The sequence below is a fragment of the Dipteris shenzhenensis genome, chromosome 16, assembly GCF_047967505.1.
Source record: "Dipteris shenzhenensis isolate YYH24624 ecotype China chromosome 16, Dip_SZ_1.0, whole genome shotgun sequence".
Classification (NCBI taxonomy): domain Eukaryota; kingdom Viridiplantae; phylum Streptophyta; class Polypodiopsida; order Gleicheniales; family Dipteridaceae; genus Dipteris; species Dipteris shenzhenensis.
Genome location: NC_141611.1, coordinates 50,525,731 through 50,542,593, shown reverse-complemented (window position 1 = coordinate 50,542,593; position 16,863 = coordinate 50,525,731). Strand labels below are relative to the sequence as shown.

The following is a 16,863-nucleotide window of genomic DNA, read 5'->3' as shown; positions in this document are numbered from 1 at the left end:
AAGCTATACGAGGAAGAGATTGGGAACATCTCTTACCCTAAGATCTACATTTATTCTACATAAATTTATGTTTATTGAGAGTCAATAAGCGCCCTTTGCCTTGGGTTGTTCCCTTATAATGATTGCATCTTTTCAGTCATTATGTGAGAGACTTAGTCCTAGGCTTTTAAGTTATACCTTATATCTAGTTAGGACCAAGGGGGGTGACTTAGTGATGAACTCAACTGCCAATCACAACTTGATTGAGGGGATCGCTATAGCATGGGAGGTGCATACACTAAGGCCGCCTCTTTATAGTATTTTGTAGCTAAGAGTTGGCTTGGTGTGTGTCCTTAAGTATGTTAGTGTGAATATGTCCTTAGTTTGGTAAGTGAGCCATTTGTGCCACTTGTATGGTAGGTGGAGTAGTCGTGGGTGTATGATATCATAGCATATTAGTGTGACTAGTGACTAAGTCATAGGTGAGGTCATTGGAGTGGTTAAGAGAAGTGTGCATTTAATGCTAGTCTATGAGGTAGGTGGAATTATATGAAACTTATTTTGTACACACCATGTGCACTATAGAAATTCGCAACATACCTTGTGGAATATACAACATTTGTTTCTCTCTCCCTGTTATCATATAGCTCATGATCTCCATCAGTGTTCAAATTATATGAAACTTCCACTGTACACACCATGTGGACTATACAAAGTCATAATATACCTTGTGGAATGGAGGCATGAAAAAACTTAAGTTTGTAGGTTTGCAATATATTTCTTATTGAAGTATGATATATCAATACTTTTTCAATAGTTCTTTTAATGCTTATATGGATACTTTCTTCAAGAATTTTTTAAATGGGAATGCTTATCTTGATGCTTTTAATCTTTAATTGATTAAAACAATGTAGAGCAAAAAAGAAATAGCATGGCATCAATTGCAAATCAATAGAAACATGCAAGTGCTATGGATGTGCTCCAATGATTGAATGTGCCATGATGTCACAACATGCCGATGCTAACTATGCAAAGTGTTGTTGAGGTGGCACTTTACTCCCAAGTGCAACTTCCATGTACAATCTATGCTCTTGAGAAGAGCGCCTTGGGCATTAATGTTAAAGCTATTACCTTGAAACTTGTAGAGCAAAGCCATGCATTAAAATTGACTATTGCTTCGGATATATGCATGCATGGTTAAGTCCTAGTGGGTGTCATTAGCATGATTAAGTGCTAGTGGTGTCATAAGCATGTCACATGTTTTCTCTATACAAGATTTGAATCAAACTTAACCCGCTTATAGAACTTACTCTATACTTCGCTTAAGGCATGTACTAATTAAGGGTCATGACTATTACAAAGATTGAAGATAGAGTGAGCTAGATGGGGCATAAAAATAATGTAACCACTGCATGTGCATTCAAGAAGTCGGGCTTTAAATACCAACTTTTGGTACTTACACAAGGGGATTAATTATTTACATCAAACAAAGCCTCAAATTTTTAGTGCAAAAATATTTGAAAGACCATAAATACCACCCATGGGGTGCACCTAAACATATTTAATCTGAGAATGAAATTAGAGGTTTTTAAATGACTTAGAATGACATCAGAGGTTTTTTAATCTAAAAATATACATATACCTAAGGGTTTATCATTTCATATTTAGTAAAAGAGTTCAATTTCTATAAAGAGACAAGGATTTGATATTTGGCATAATCACACTGTTGTTTGAAGCATTAATAACTTTTATGAAGTCATGTTAATGAGGATTAACACATGCAATTTTTGGAAGTTAATTTTATGTATGCTAGTGAAATACCATATATCTAGCAAAGTGAGTCATTGTTTTCATTGAAGGGTTCAATGCTTACTTTTGGTGAGTTTATGTGAATTTGAAATTCTTATAAAGGGAAAGAAAGTGTAGGGCCCATATGTAAGCAAGGTTTTAACTATTATTCTTGGAACACACATTGTATGTAAGTTTTCTTGATAGTGAAGCCCTTGAGTAGCAGCAATCATTTGGTTATCCCTTGAATGCATGTAGTAAAGAAAGTTGGGATTTAGCTCGTGTTTGGCGTGTGGACTTAAGTGGTCAATGCACGTAGTAAAGAAAGAAAGGATTTCTCTCATATTTGGCATTTGGAGATAAGAGTGCAAAAGTGCACGTGGGCCAAGGTGATAAGCAAGCAACCTATTTTTTTAGTGAGTTGACGTATGAAAGGCATGTGGCGAATTAAAAAAACCCATTTCTCCACTATAGCAATACAATGCAAATTTTAAAAAAATGCCCATTGCTAGATATAGCACTTGAAGAGGCAAAGCTAATAAAAAATTCAAATGAAAAGGGCGAATAAAAAACAGGAGGGAGGAATCCGGGGGGGATCTTGGAAGGAGGGAAGAGGGTGGGGAGGCCGGCAAGGAACGGACGAGGGGTAAGGGAAAGGCCCAAGGAACAAAGGAAGGCATCCCTCTACAAACACACGACAAAACACAAATCCGACGGCTATTGCTATTGCTATTGCTATTGAACCTGCACTCGTTCAGCATGCATGCTTCTCATCTCCTCCTCGTCGTCGTCGTCTTCTTCTTCTACTTAGCTCCTCCTCCTCCTCCTTCGTCTTCCTCTCCTCCCCTTCCATCGCCTCATGGCTGCCCTCCTCCCCCTCCCTTGCTTCCGCTTCCCCCCCCGCCACCTCTCCTCCTTCTCCAACCTCACCTCCCCCTCCTCTTTTTCCTTCCCTACTTCTTCTCCTCCTTCATCGCCTGCTTGCCTCACTCTCACCCCTCCGCCCCACCGGACTTTGCCACGTTCTAGTTCTCCCGCCAAGGTACACGCTCCCTCGCCCACGCTTTTGTTTTCGGACAACCATATGTCATGCTTCGTATAAAGAATCAGCCATAAGTCAAGCTTCACAAGAATTAACCGTAACTCACGCTTCACTACAGTCTGTTACGTGAAGAATCTGCTTAGTGAATCGTAATCTCATCGTAACGAGTAAGCACCATCGCAGCCCCCGTCTTATACGTTCAGATAAAAGGCATCGTAACGAGTACGCACCATCGCAGCCCGCCTCTTGAAATCTCATCGTAGCATCGCAGCCCCCCTCTTGTTATACGTTCAGGTAAAAAGGCAGAAGGAAGATTACAAACCCGAATACTCCTTCCAAACACCCTGAGATATATGCTCTCACTATGCGACGCATTCCAGGCTCTGACCAGGTCCCTATGTGTCTGTTCCAGCCCTGATCCAAGGCAACCAAGTCCGACCCTTCCACGTTGATTGGATGTAAGAAGACTTTCTAGCTCTATTGCATTCCCTTGAGGCTTTCTAGCTCTATTGCGTTCCCTTCAGGTTCGTACTTGCAGACCCAAGGACGTGAATTAGATTTTATCGATACGATAACAGCTCCTTCCGTGACAATGAGCCCCGTTCTACCCCATTGGAATTTGCATATGTTGAGCGACTTTGAAAATTGAATACTTTGGACTAGCGTACTGCCGTCCTGCTTACGGATCGTGGATAGGCAAGCTCTAGTCCGTACTGCCTAGGGATCATGGATAGGGAAGCTCTAAGACTAGTCCACAACCCAGATGCATTCACCGCACCATGGGCAAGCATGGTCACCTCTAGTCTCTAAACGCCCAATTGTATATCTCGCGGTAGTAAGGCTAGTAAAGTAACCCCAATGTACATAGAAAACCCCACATGACACAAGACCAATCCTATGTCATATCAATGCACGCATGCTGGGACTTCCATGTAACCAATCAATATAGTATTTGCTTAGGCTCTATGGGAACTGAGGCTTTGATATGAGACAATCAAATTTTGTCTCACGAGTGATCAAGAATGCATCATATACATTTGAGTGAGAAGTTTCATACTTGTTAGGAGATGTAGTTGACTCTACTTTAGAGGTAAAAGAGGGACTTAGGATTCACTTGTACCCCTATCATGTGCATGCTTGGACCTCCCAAAACCCCCCTCGTATACTATCATTTTGGAAAAAAAGTAGTCTTGCGTCCTAACTTGGCCAACATGCATGTCATAAAAGTACACCTATCATGGACTTTGTCGAACTTGCAACTGAACATAATTGATACTATCTTGTTCTCCATTGCAAAGTCGTCCCAATTGCAATGTTAAGATTGTTTTCAAGTATATCTCACCCAAACACAAATTCAAATTGTTGTGAAAGCTAGCTAGATAGACCTTGATTCTCATTAATAATGCCTTACATATATTTCCTAAGCTTGCATTCGTATTTTGGAGCAATTTTTGACAACCCTAAGATATAAGTCAAAGGGTGAGGCCTGTTGGAAAGCTGAAAGGAAAGCAAAGAGTGGACACAAACTCAGAATACTTTCATTATGGAATGAAGAAGAGTGAGGTCCTTAAGTAGGCACCTCATACATGCTCACTGACATCACTGATGACTTCAGAGTTTCACAATCATCTCCTCAATCTGCTCCTAGATTCTCTCAATCATCCTATGTGGCTCTCCACCACCTAACTGTGCTTGTGGGCACCTAACTGTGCCTCTAGCACTCACACATAGAAACCAAGGTGTGCCTGAGGCATACACCTTGAGATATCCCATCAAACCCCCCCTCAAGGAAATGCCTCAGGCTATGTCAAGGATACATCTAGTCTCATAGTTTCTCATGCCATCTCATAGTGGTCAAGGATAAATCTATGGCTAGGTTCTCATGCTAGCAAGGGTTCCCTTGGGTGTAAGGTAAACAAAAGGGATACAAAAAGACCTTCCAATGGTTATCTCCCTTGCATGTACATGCACACAATGTCTGCAGGAGGTACCATGGAGCAAAACATACACATGGCCTACATCATAAGGTGACCAAAGGTGTTTACAAAACACACAAAACACAATAGTTTATTTTCATTCATTTTGGAGGACTATCCAGGCTGAGTACCTTGACATAAAAAGAGAGATTTGGAGCATCCATAGAGATGATTTAAAATGCATAATCTTCATGGGATGCCTCATTTTGTGGAGGCAAAATATCCATGTCAAGGCAAGGTTTTACCACATGGGCAGTGTCTAGTGCCTTATAAGATGGTACTATGATAGAACAAGTGGATCTGAAAATCATATCCTTCAAGAGAACAATTATCTTGTCATCTCCATAGTTGTGTAGAGAAGCATATCTTAGGTATCTGTCCTTCATCTTTTTCTTGTACTTGGAGTCAAATAAAAGTGCCATGAGAGGGTAGATCTCTAGCTTTGTAGTTGCTTCCTTTTTGGCAACCATTGTTTTGGCAATCTTCAACAAGGAAGTCAGGTTGGCATTTTCATCCTTTGTAGCATAACAAGACATTGCTTTATGTTTTGGCTTTTTACATATTTTGCATAAGCAAGCCATGAGAGGGTCTAACCCAGGTATTGGGCAGTGTCTTCTCTCCTACGGGCTTAGAATAACAACTGAAATGCTTCAAAATATAAGCATTTAATGTAGCAAAGTCTTGTGACCAAATTTCAAACAATGATGCTTTCACTTACATGCTTCATAGAGGTGGCTAAAATGAATACTTTCCAATCAAAACTAGGTCTAGCAATTCAAAGAAAAACTAAAGCCACACTTGTACTGATGCTATTGAAAACTTCAAAAACTCAGAAGTGCTAGAGTAGCATTTTATGTAGCATCATCTTCAAAAACTTGTCCAAAACTGTCAAAACCAAAAGGCTGAACTTGGAGGGCTTGTACCTCAAGGAAAAGAGGGCTTTGTGAAGCAATAGAAAGCTCATATACCAGAGAGGATCCAGCACAGAGGTTGGACGAAATGGCGCGCGCTATTGCCTGGGGGAGTTGCTATAGGTTGAACCTGAGTTTTGACGATTTCTCCTTCGTTACTGAACCAAATGAGCTGAAAAATGACTCAAAATCTTCGTCTTGAGGTCACCCATCTACTCCTAAGAGGGCTCAAGCAATGGTGAAGCAGGCAGGGAGTATTGAGCAATAGAAGAATGGCGAAAAAATGCGCTGTTTGGAGAATGGCAGCCAACAGAGACGTTTTTTTTTCAATTGCTTGCAGGTGGAAGTTTGCCCATACTAGAGGAGTTTACAGCTTAGAGGGTTTGGGCAATGGTCATTTGTGGGCAGAGAACCAAGCTCTCAAAGATTTTGGGAAGAAGGAGAAAAATGGGGAAGAAGAAGATGAAGAAGAAGAAGATGATGTGGCAGAAATGGGCTCAAGGGGGATCAAAGGGCTCTGATACCATGTTGGTAAGCTGAAAGGAAAGAAAAGAGTGGACACAAACTCAGAATACTTTCATTATGGAATGAAGAAGAGTGAGGTCCTTAAGTAGGCACCTCATACATGCTCACTGACATCACTGATGACTTCAGAGTTCCACAATCATCTCCTCAATCTGCTCCTAGATTCTCTCAATCATCCTATGTGGCTCTCCACCACCTAACTGTGCTTGTGGGCACCTAATTGTGCCTCTAGCACTCACACATAAAAACCAAGGTGTGCCTGAGGCATACACCTTGAGATATCCCATCAAGGCCATCCTCCCTCCAAGCTTTTTTTTGTTGAGATTGAATCCAATTGTGACCCAGAACTTTTTAAAAGATTAGGAGGGATCAAGCCTACCCTCAACCTACCAATTCCGAGTGACCTTCCATCTTCCATGCCATACAATGCATTCCGTAACGGTCCATGTGTAGTGATCTAGGTATCTCTAATTTAATAGCAATGGACAAGTCCATCTTCCATGCCATACAATGAATTCCTTAACATTCCATGTGTAGTGATCTAGGTGTCTCTAATTTAATAGCAACGGACAAATCAAGCTTGTTTTCATCAACAAGGTCGAGAAGGGATTCACTTTCCCATACCTGTGCTCAATTGAGTTCTAAGTGGGCATAGCCATTGACCATACTAAATCCTTTGAAGAAGCTAACCTCAAGCTAACCCTCTCATTGCCACAGTCATAACCATGAGATCTAAATGAAAGGCACAATCAAATGGAAAGCATCATTTTGCCTCAAAAAGCAACCTTTAGATTCAACTATGTGTTTCTTTGAATAGTGGAGGCCACCAGCTCCACCAAAAGAAAACCTTGCTAGGAAAAGAGATAGACTCAAACGTGCATAAGTTAAAGATAATATCTTTGTATCCATGTTTAAGGTTCCTCCTCCAAAGGGTTGCTTCACATGAAAATAGCACTTTGACACCTTTTGAAACTTCCTTTGTTCTCTTGTAAAGTTAAATTTGGCTATTCTAAAAAAAGTTGGACTCTTCTCTAGGATGTATTGTATATCTAGCTTCTAATTAAAGAGTTTGAATCATATAGTAGCATCCTCAAAGATCTTTGAAATGATCCATCCTTCTAGATCTCCTACTTTCCCAAATTTAGAATATAGGAATTGGAAATAGTTCTTGAATTTGTTAGTTTAGTAGCATCATGCTAGATCTAGGAGGGAATTATGCCCTCATCCTATATTGACTCACTTAGGGGAGATTTATGATCTTAAAAGGGCCCTTTACTAGCCATTGATAACCTTTTTTATTAGGAGAGGGATTTGATGTGGCCAAATTAGAGTGCCCCTTTTGTGGAAAGTTGTCATATTTAGATGTCACCTAATATTCATGAGTAAGGTGACCTCTAACTTTTACTAGTTTCCATGATCTTCAATTTAATATTTCATCTCCAATCCAAGGGACACATTGAAATTTGTGGTAGAATTGAATAGTCCTGAAACACTAGTACCTTTTAAGGATAAAGGGATCAAATGTAAGTATTTGCTCAGAACAAAGATCTCATGCATGAGACCAAAAGAGGAACCCCCTTGATCTCAACCATCCATGAAGCACAAGATCTAAGGGAGGAAGTGCCTGAATCTCAATCATCTCTTGAGGGCAAATCCAAGGGGGGAGACCAAGGGGAGAAGGCACTTCAATCTTAGCTATCCAAAATGCACCTCAATCTTAGCCCTTGATTTTGATCTTCGATCTCCGTCCTCCAATATGCATCTATCTCCATCATGGATCTATCCAAGATCCAGTGGTCCAAAAGGCCCCCTCTTCCCATCATTACACCTTCTTTTTGTTAGATTCTTCCAATTTAAACTGACCAAAGGGTCCTCCCTGCAACGACCCAACATTGTAGACATCTTAAGCCATCGATCCATCTTCCATCCACCCCATCCAAGGGCCAAACTGATCAACATTTAAAAGATTACTTGAGTTAGTTGAGGAAACGCTAAACCATTTGGATTTGGTAGATTGGGGTGTCCTCATGGTCTCTTGGAAAGTAGGGGTTATTTCTTAGTCCTCTACATAGTCCATTCCTTACACAAGGGTCCTTTTGAGAACCCCTAATTAGTGCCCTCTCTGGTTAGGCCTGCCACAAGGGCAAGATCAAGAGGCAGGAACGGATCACTGACTTCTTCTTTACAAAAGGTGAGCCCACACGATTTCGGGTATCTTCACACACGCTACAGGTTGAGACAGCACGAGAAGATGGCATCTCATGTGAGAGATAGATCTGCACTTTATCTGATATGCAAGAGACTAAGACAAAGGATCATTGTTGCCCTTGGATCAATCTAATGTGGGGCTACACTACAAATAGGTGAAGGGTTGCCTAGAGCAGACTCTTCACCCCACTTGTACACAAAGTACGATCCTAAGTAAGGGCCAGTAGTGCCAGTTGCGTAGATGGCCTCCCAACAGATATCATCAAAATAACCTCACCCATGGTAAGATGGCATCTCATGTGAGAGATAAATTTGCACTGTATGTGATATGTAAGAGACTGAGACAAACGATCATTATTGCCCTTGGATCAATCTAATGTGGGGCTATTTTTGTAGGAGATAAAGCCCATATGGCATGGATAAGCAGCTGGGCATAGCTCCACTCTTTGACGGAGTCATGGAAACTAGATGTTACAATTGTATTTTGTAATTGTTGAGATGATCGAATAGTTTGTTGCCGTCACATGGTTGTCCTTTCTTATGTCGGTTCTTCCTTTTTGTGTCGTTGTGGCGCATCGCTATGGTCAAATTAGTTTTCTCCTTTAAAAAGAAAAGAAAAAGAAGGCTCATCATCCTAGCTCTTGTCTAAAAGGATCTTTACTCCTTTAGTGATAACCGAGAATTCCAAACGAGAGTGCATGATGCACCTGCAAAGGAGGATTTTTTTAGTGAGTTGGGCTATTAAAAGGCAATTGTAGCCTTGATGGTAAAAGTCCATGAATGCCTTTCAACAACACTTTTGAAAAGAAAGTGTCCTTCAATCGATTTTGGACACTCATCCCATGCTACATTTGCCTCCTCTATCAATATACTTCAACCCTCCTCCTCCTCTGTCAATATACTTCAACCCTCGGAAAAAGCTACAAACATCGAAATAATGAAGGCAATGCTCAACTCATCAGCATACTCCTCCTCTATCGATATTCTTCAACCCTTGTAAAAGCTACAAACATTGAAATAATGAAGGCAATGCTCTAGAGCACATCATGTGGTCTTTTGTTTAAAACTAAACTGGAAATTCACAAATGCCGGATAGCTTGAACAACTTGATCGCATAAGGTGAAAGTGACTCTAATGTTTAGTTGTGTGGCATTGACGTGCAAAAGGAAGTCTTATTGTTCAAGTCTGGGTACAGGAATACAAAATCATCGCAGAAATCGATGCAGAAGTTGACGAACAGTATCGAAGCTCGAAAACACCTCTTCTCGATACTATCAACGCCCCATTACACCTGAAAAACATGAACATCTGGGTGAGAATTGTATTTGTTATACCTTTCGGTAAAAAGCTGACCTGAGAAACGGCATTGTCTTACATGCTATTGACGAATTGCCTCCCACTTTATCAACTATTCATGGCAGGCATTAAACCAACTAGCGGATGAGGTTCGTTCTGAAACCATCTGTTCTGCTTCAATATATGGAGGCAATCTTGCCTCCAGCTTGAGCGCTGTGGAGCTCACAATAGCTCTTCACTACGTCTTCGATGCCCCCCAAGACAAGATTCTTTGGGATATGGGCCAACAGGTAAGAAGCCATGATTGTGCCATTCTTCGTAGTAGTGGAAATCCGGGAATATGGTGGTGTGCTTAATCTTAGCGTCTATTCTTATGGAAACGGTGATATATGCCAGGCTATACCACATAAGATTCTGACCGGGAGACGACCAAAAAATCACGGTGGTGGAAAGGCTGATCCTCTGCTAGGATTTACCAGGCGTTCAGAGAGTGAATACGATTGCTTTGGCTCTGGTCATGTTTGCAACAGCATATCTGCTGGTCTAGGTACTTGGAAAATATTCAAGCTATATATTGTGGTCGAAAAATCATTTAAAGGGACGTCTCAAGGAATGCAAAAACCTGAAAGTACAGATATAAAGAGAACAATACTGCATCGTTTTATCTGATGGCCTTGACCTTTAGCTTAGACTGACCAAAAAATTTGACTCTTGGACGCGTTAAATGTGAAACCAGGCATGGCTGTTGCACGTGACCTGAAGGCGAGGCCTAGCCATGTTGTAGCTGTCATTGAAGAGGGAGCCATGACAGCAGGGCAAGTGTATGAAGCTTTAAATAATGCAGGGTATCTAGACTCAAACATGATTGTCATTCTAAATGACAACTGTAGGCAAGCGCTTTCGCCACAGGAATTTGTGGATCAACAAGCACCTCCTGTGGGAACGCTGAGCAGCACCTTAAGCAAGATCCAGTCAAATTCTGCATTCCGAGAAATCCGGGAGGCTGCCAAGGTGAGTAAATGAAGAAAATGAAAGTGATGAAAGCAAGTCATTTATTGCAGCCATTAGCACAGCTGACGGGTCCATGTAAACTCTCTAGGGGGTCACAAAGCAACTTGGTAGTCCAGTGCATGACATAGCAGCAAAAGTGGATGACTGTGCTCGTGGAATGATCAATGGCTCTGGTGCCACTCTATTTGAGGAGCTCGGGCTTTACTATATTGGCCCTGTAGATGGACACAAGATTTCAGACCTTGTAAGAATTCTACGAGAGGTGAAGAATACTCGAGTAACGGGTCCTGTGCTCATCCATGCTGTAACAGAGAAAGGTAGAGGTTATTCAAGCAGTACAAAAGAAGCTAACCATGGACAAGGTGCACATATAATTACTTGCCCATTCAAAGCCTCTCAAAGATATTGCAGTAGTAATTGAAATAAAATTCCTTTGCATCTTTCAGTTGCAATAGCTGGTTTTCTGTCTGATGAAACGATGTCCCTCCCCCCCCCCCTCCCGACACCCTGCTTATCTGGCCTGTGAACATGAAGGATAAACTTTGATGTTGTTTTGAAATTACGTTTTCAGGTCCAAAAGATGTACAGCTGGGACTATGCTACCAGGGAAAAGAGGAGGACATCCCTCAAACCTACACGCATTATTTTGCTGAAGCTCTGATAAATGAAGCTTTAATTGATACTGATATAGTGGCTGTCCATGCTGGTATGGAAAATGTAACGGGGTTGAAGGAGTTTGCCAAACGCTTTCCTGATAGGTGTTTTGATGTGGGTATAGCAGAGCAGCATGCAGTTACTTTTGCTGCTGGCATGGCTTGTGAGGGTTTAAAGCCTTTCTGCACCATCCACTCTTCTTTCTTGCAACGCGCTTATGACCAGGTTTGTTCATTTCATTATTGCAGCCAATAAAAGTGCAACACGTGGCTCTTGCATCCATCTCTGTGCTAGATATACCCCTTTTTACTCAAATAGTATGAAAATAAATCTGTTTCTTCCCAGGTCGTTCATGATGTAGACTTGCAAAAGCTTCCCGTGCGATTTGCCATGGATAGAGCAGGTCTTGCAGGAGCTCAAGGTCCAATGCATTGTGGAGCTTTTGATGTTACCTACATGGCTTGCCTCCCAAACATGGTTGTCATGGCACCATCAGATGAATCTGAGCTTATTCACATGGTAGCCACTGCTGCAATGATTGATGATAGACCAAGCTGCTTCCGCTTTCCTAGAGGCCATGGTGCGGGTGTGAATTTGCCTCTAAACAACAAAGGAAAACCTCTGGAGGTAATCTTACAGGGTGCACACTAAGCGAGACTTTTAATTATATCATTCACATTATCTGATTTCACTTAACAAGCTGGGACATGGGGCGGAAGCATTTGCTTGATTTGTTGTCTTGCTGTAAAAATTGATGCAGATAGGAAGAGGCAGGATATTGATAGAGGGAACTCAAGTTGCTCTCCTGGGTTATGGAGCAATGGTTCATGATTGTGTGGCTGCGCACTCTTTGCTTGCTGAAAGAGGGGTGTCAGCCACCATTGCAGATGCTCGATTCTGCAAACCTTTGGACTTTGAGCTTGTAAGGCAGCTTGCAAAAGAACATCAAGTGCTGATAACTGTAGAAGAGGGATCTATAGGAGGATTTGGATCGCATGTTGTACAATTCCTGGCTTTGGATGGGCTCCTTGATGGGAGGCTGCAGGTACCTTGCATAATACAAAGGTTATATTTGAATGCTTTATAGTCTGAGAAGGTTCCACCATGCAATGGAAGGTGCCATTACCTTGTTTCCTTACTCCTAATAGTATCATTTGTAAATTGTGTTGTGACAGTGGAGGCCAATAGTACTGCCAGATCGGTACATTGAGCATGGATCATCCAATGAGCAACGTGCAGAGGCTGGCCTAACAGCTACCCACATTGCAGCAACTGCATTAAAGATCTTAGGCAGAACCAAAGACGCACTTCAAATGATGGTTCTGCAAGCCTAAGTAAAAGTGAAGCCGGGAAAGCCATGTATCAGAAGATAAGAGTCTTGGTGCTACTGCTTGTAAAATTAATGTATTAAACTGACGTGAAGCATTTCTCTGTAAAGAACCATACATGGGACTGGTCCTGCAAATGTAAGCATTTGACTACCCTATTTCATGCAGATAGTCATATAGAACATGAAACTGACCTCTTGCAAATGTACAAACAATGCTTCTGTCAGCAGTTCCTAATCAGGCACCTCCCATGGTGCTCCACGGTTTACATCATTATCAGTTTAGGGCAAGATCCTTAACAAGAAAGGCAGCCTTTTCTGATTGATCTGATGGGAAATTGTGGGAAAACTAATGGGGATGGGTCTTCAAATCAAGTGCACCTTTCGTGGAAGACGAGGCTTACTACGACTGCTGAGGTATACAAAGGGGATGATAAATAGACCCCGCTTGGCACTGATCCCTCTGAGGAATTATAAATTCATAGTATTTGAAGGGTTAACAAGGCTCAAGATCACCCTGATGTATTCATATAAATCTCTCTTCGACTGTATACATTGCTACACGGTGGGCAAGCATTCAGAGTTGACATGCAATACCTTTAAAGTGGCTGTCAAACTTGGCATCAAGAGTTTGGATTCCCGCAAACTCATATTCCCCTACAAAGGGGAAGAAAATTGTGTCAATATCATGACAGGTGCAGATATTGTATGTACAATGGAAACAACGAAAACGGCTGGTGCAATGCTTAATGAAACCTGTGAGCTTTCTCATGATTTAATGATTGTCTTTTCCAATACACCTGTTTATTAATTTTGTTCAAATCGTCATGTCATGTGATACCTGCGTGAACACCTAAAACATACTAGCTTTTAATACAATGATTATTATATAGTAGGTGCAACAAAAAATATATTCTTACAACCATCCATGCCCTTGTGTAACGTACGGGTTAAGTTGGATTGTGGTCTTGATAATCAAGTGCGTAATCCTTTCCAAAAGGTTCTACCCAGCTTCATATTGGCAAATAAATTTTACGTGATTTATGAATCCTGAAATAAACTGGTATTCAACTGAAGTACTAGTGTGCCAAACTTGTCACACTATCATACCTTTTACAATTTGTTGAGCTTTCTACTCACTAGCCTTTGATCACCTACCCTCGATTGCTTAAGATTGGGCCATCGAGACTCCTTGCTAGAATGCCATCCTTTGTCATGATCTGTGATGTATTTCTTTCCTAAACCCTTACAATAGAATATGTGGAAGGATATGCCCTTTTGATGAGACGCTTAGGCATGCTACAACGAAGAGCTATGACTCTTCCAAAGAGACAAATACTAAGACAACAATTCTATTTGTAATATTGTAATGTACCTCCTCGTCAAGGGTCACACCCTTCCCAACCTCTTCATGCACACACCTTTTCATGTCTTTCCTATAGTCTTCTCTCTGCTCCTTAGTTCACTAATGATATTAGTTTACTAGGATTTCTTATAGTGGTGTCAAAGTGAAACTCACTCCTTCATGTACGCAATGCCCCCCCTATCTTGAGTTTCCTTCATGTAAGCAATGCCCTCCCTATCTGAATCATAGAAGGTATTCCACACATTGTTGCATGGAAGAGATGGAGAGATGCAATGGAAAAGATTTCACCCACTACCCCACTTAATTTCATAGTGGCCTCTCTATTCTTTCACATCACCCAATGATGTGACGTGCCCCTCGTGTGCTTGGGCTGTCCTAGATCACTAGACACACCTTTTCGCTTAAGAGACAGACTTTGTTATGAAGAGCTCTATCTCTTCACTCAAGAGCATCTCCCATCATGAAAGCCACACCTTTTCACCAAAGGACGCACCCATTTCATAAAGGGTCACACCCCTTCAGTTATGAGAATTTTCTTTTTTGAAGGGACACACCCTTAGATAAAGGATTGCACGTGTTTGCGAAAAGACATTCCAAGGAACAAACTCCCTCGAATAAACACACCCTTTCACATGACAACGTGCCAACAAGTACCTTTTCACATCTAGTGGCAGTTTTTCATGAAGGGCCATACCCCTTTGGTGATAGGTCGCACCCCCTAATGACCCAAAGAGTGCAAAGCACATACCCCTTATCCGACGAGCACCCTTTCCTTGCATTCAATTATGACCCTGCCCCCCCTCCCCTCCCCCCCCAAAGAAAATCAATTAATTGCACTTGCTAGCTTGCATTGTTGCTCGTACGCTATTGCAATTTGCCACACATAGCATCCCCATCACTCTACTTTTGCTAGGCCCCTACCCAAACAGTGCCATCTAATTGCACCAATTCTTGCTGCACAAGTTTTGATCATGTAAAGGTCTAAGGTCGATAGATATAAGATCTATGATGTCCGATCGAACTTGATTCAAAATTAAAAAACAACTAGCTCTAGTCCCTTAGTTAATCGAAGAAAGCCACAGCTACACTCTCACACATGGCACTCAAAATTTTGCAAGCCAGCCACGTGGGAAACTGTGAAATGTGTCAATATCCTATTCGTGCATGTTCCATTAACGTTTTAAACCCCCAATATCCTCCACATGCACTCACCTTTGTCTTCACACTCTCTTGCATGCACACACTCTGCTCCACCTCATGGCTGAGATGCCATACTTCGATCTCTGCTCCTGAGACCAAATCCCTCCCACACTCAATCTCCCCCTTCGCATCCTCACAATTCAGCTTCTATACTAGCTCTAAATACAATTCCCATGGATCTCAACTCTTGAAAACCTTTTGATCCTAGCGGAGAACCTCAAAAAATGCACTATTCTTGTAGGTGGATGCTGAGATCATCTGAGAGGTTTCACAAGGTAGAGAAAATAGAAGATTAATGAAGGATGAATAGGCTAGTCTATGCAGATTCAACGAATGGAGAAAATGTCTTGGCATGGATTGCATCACACTGATTGGGAAACTTGACCTATGGTAGTTCAAAAAACTCTTGCAAATCTTTTTCCTCCAAGTTATAAAACTCAATGTCAAAATCTCCCATGTAGAAAGCCTCATGTATAGTGGAATGGGCAAGGGGAGCACTTTCCTGGTCAAAAAGTGCAACCTTGGTTGATTCCCCCACGTGGAGTGTCTTAGGGAGGGGCTAGCAATGGTTAGTCTTTTAACCAGGTAGCGGATCTCAATTTTATGATTTTAAAAGTTTAAAACATTGAAAACTTTTAAAGGCGACAAGTTTTCATGCACAATGGTCGTAAGGAGTGCGATATACGACTGCGATAAGTGATCGCTTGCAGTGCTCTGTTCCACTAGGCGTTACTTTGCAAACAATTAGACAGGACAAGAAGAGAAGAAAGAAAGAGATATATTTGACATGGATGTTAGTTTCGTTAAAAAATGAAACTTTTATATTGGCATCAAAAGTTTATATGCCCTAATAAAAATAAAAAATTGAAACATTCGCCAAGATTTGAAACTTTTATGCAAAAATTTTAAAAGTTTCACTAGGATTTACATATTTTACTTAGAAATTCAAAAGAAAATATATTACATCATACTATATTTTGTCAATTTTGTGAAACAAAATAATAAGAGGGATCATTGGCAGGAGGTGAAGGAAGCTACTGACAATATGTAAATACTACACCTTGTTCATGGATTCGAAAAGGAGGATGCAATTCATTTAACTTAGTTTTTTGAGAGTCTCTCATTGTACTTGCGGCAAATGGAAAGATGTTAGTGCTTGTCCATGGAAGGAATTTTTGTAAAGGCTTACTCATCAAAATAGAAAATGGAATCCTTTCCAATGTGACAAAGTCACATCTTTGTAGTTAGTATAGCTGTAAACCTCCTCTAATGTAGAAATTTGATAGGCAATAACATGCAAAGCATATTTCTAATCCTCAAGGTAATGTGATTGTAAAGTCTATATTTGTTAGAATTATCCATTCTTGTTTGAGAACGATGATGGAAGACTTGGTATGGGATCTATAGTATCCTTTTTTAACAAAGCTCTTATAAAATATTTTTGGCTACTCTAAAAATAAGATGGTCACATATGATGAATAGGACCTCAGGAGTGCTAGGGCTATCTACATGAACTTCTTGTTCTTTTCATATGCTTCTTCCAAAGCACTAAACATGTTCATGAGGATTTCCATGATGTA

General features: G+C 41.0%; 1 protein-coding gene across 1 annotated transcript; it reads left to right on the top strand.

The window, feature by feature from the left end:
• Window positions 1–2,626: 2,626 nt before the first annotated feature.
• On the top strand, window positions 2,627–13,449 carry LOC147893085 (putative 1-deoxy-D-xylulose-5-phosphate synthase, chloroplastic). The gene is made up of 10 exons (XM_087386844.1): window positions 2,627–2,809; window positions 9,625–9,741; window positions 9,851–10,015; window positions 10,122–10,272; window positions 10,462–10,736; window positions 10,825–11,098; window positions 11,308–11,615; window positions 11,736–12,017; window positions 12,151–12,435; window positions 12,566–13,449. Exons 1-10 carry the CDS (start codon window positions 2,627–2,629, stop codon window positions 12,722–12,724), a joined length of 2,199 nt encoding a protein of 732 aa, XP_087242970.1. The 3' UTR covers window positions 12,725–13,449.
• Window positions 13,450–16,863: the final 3,414 nt, after the last annotated feature.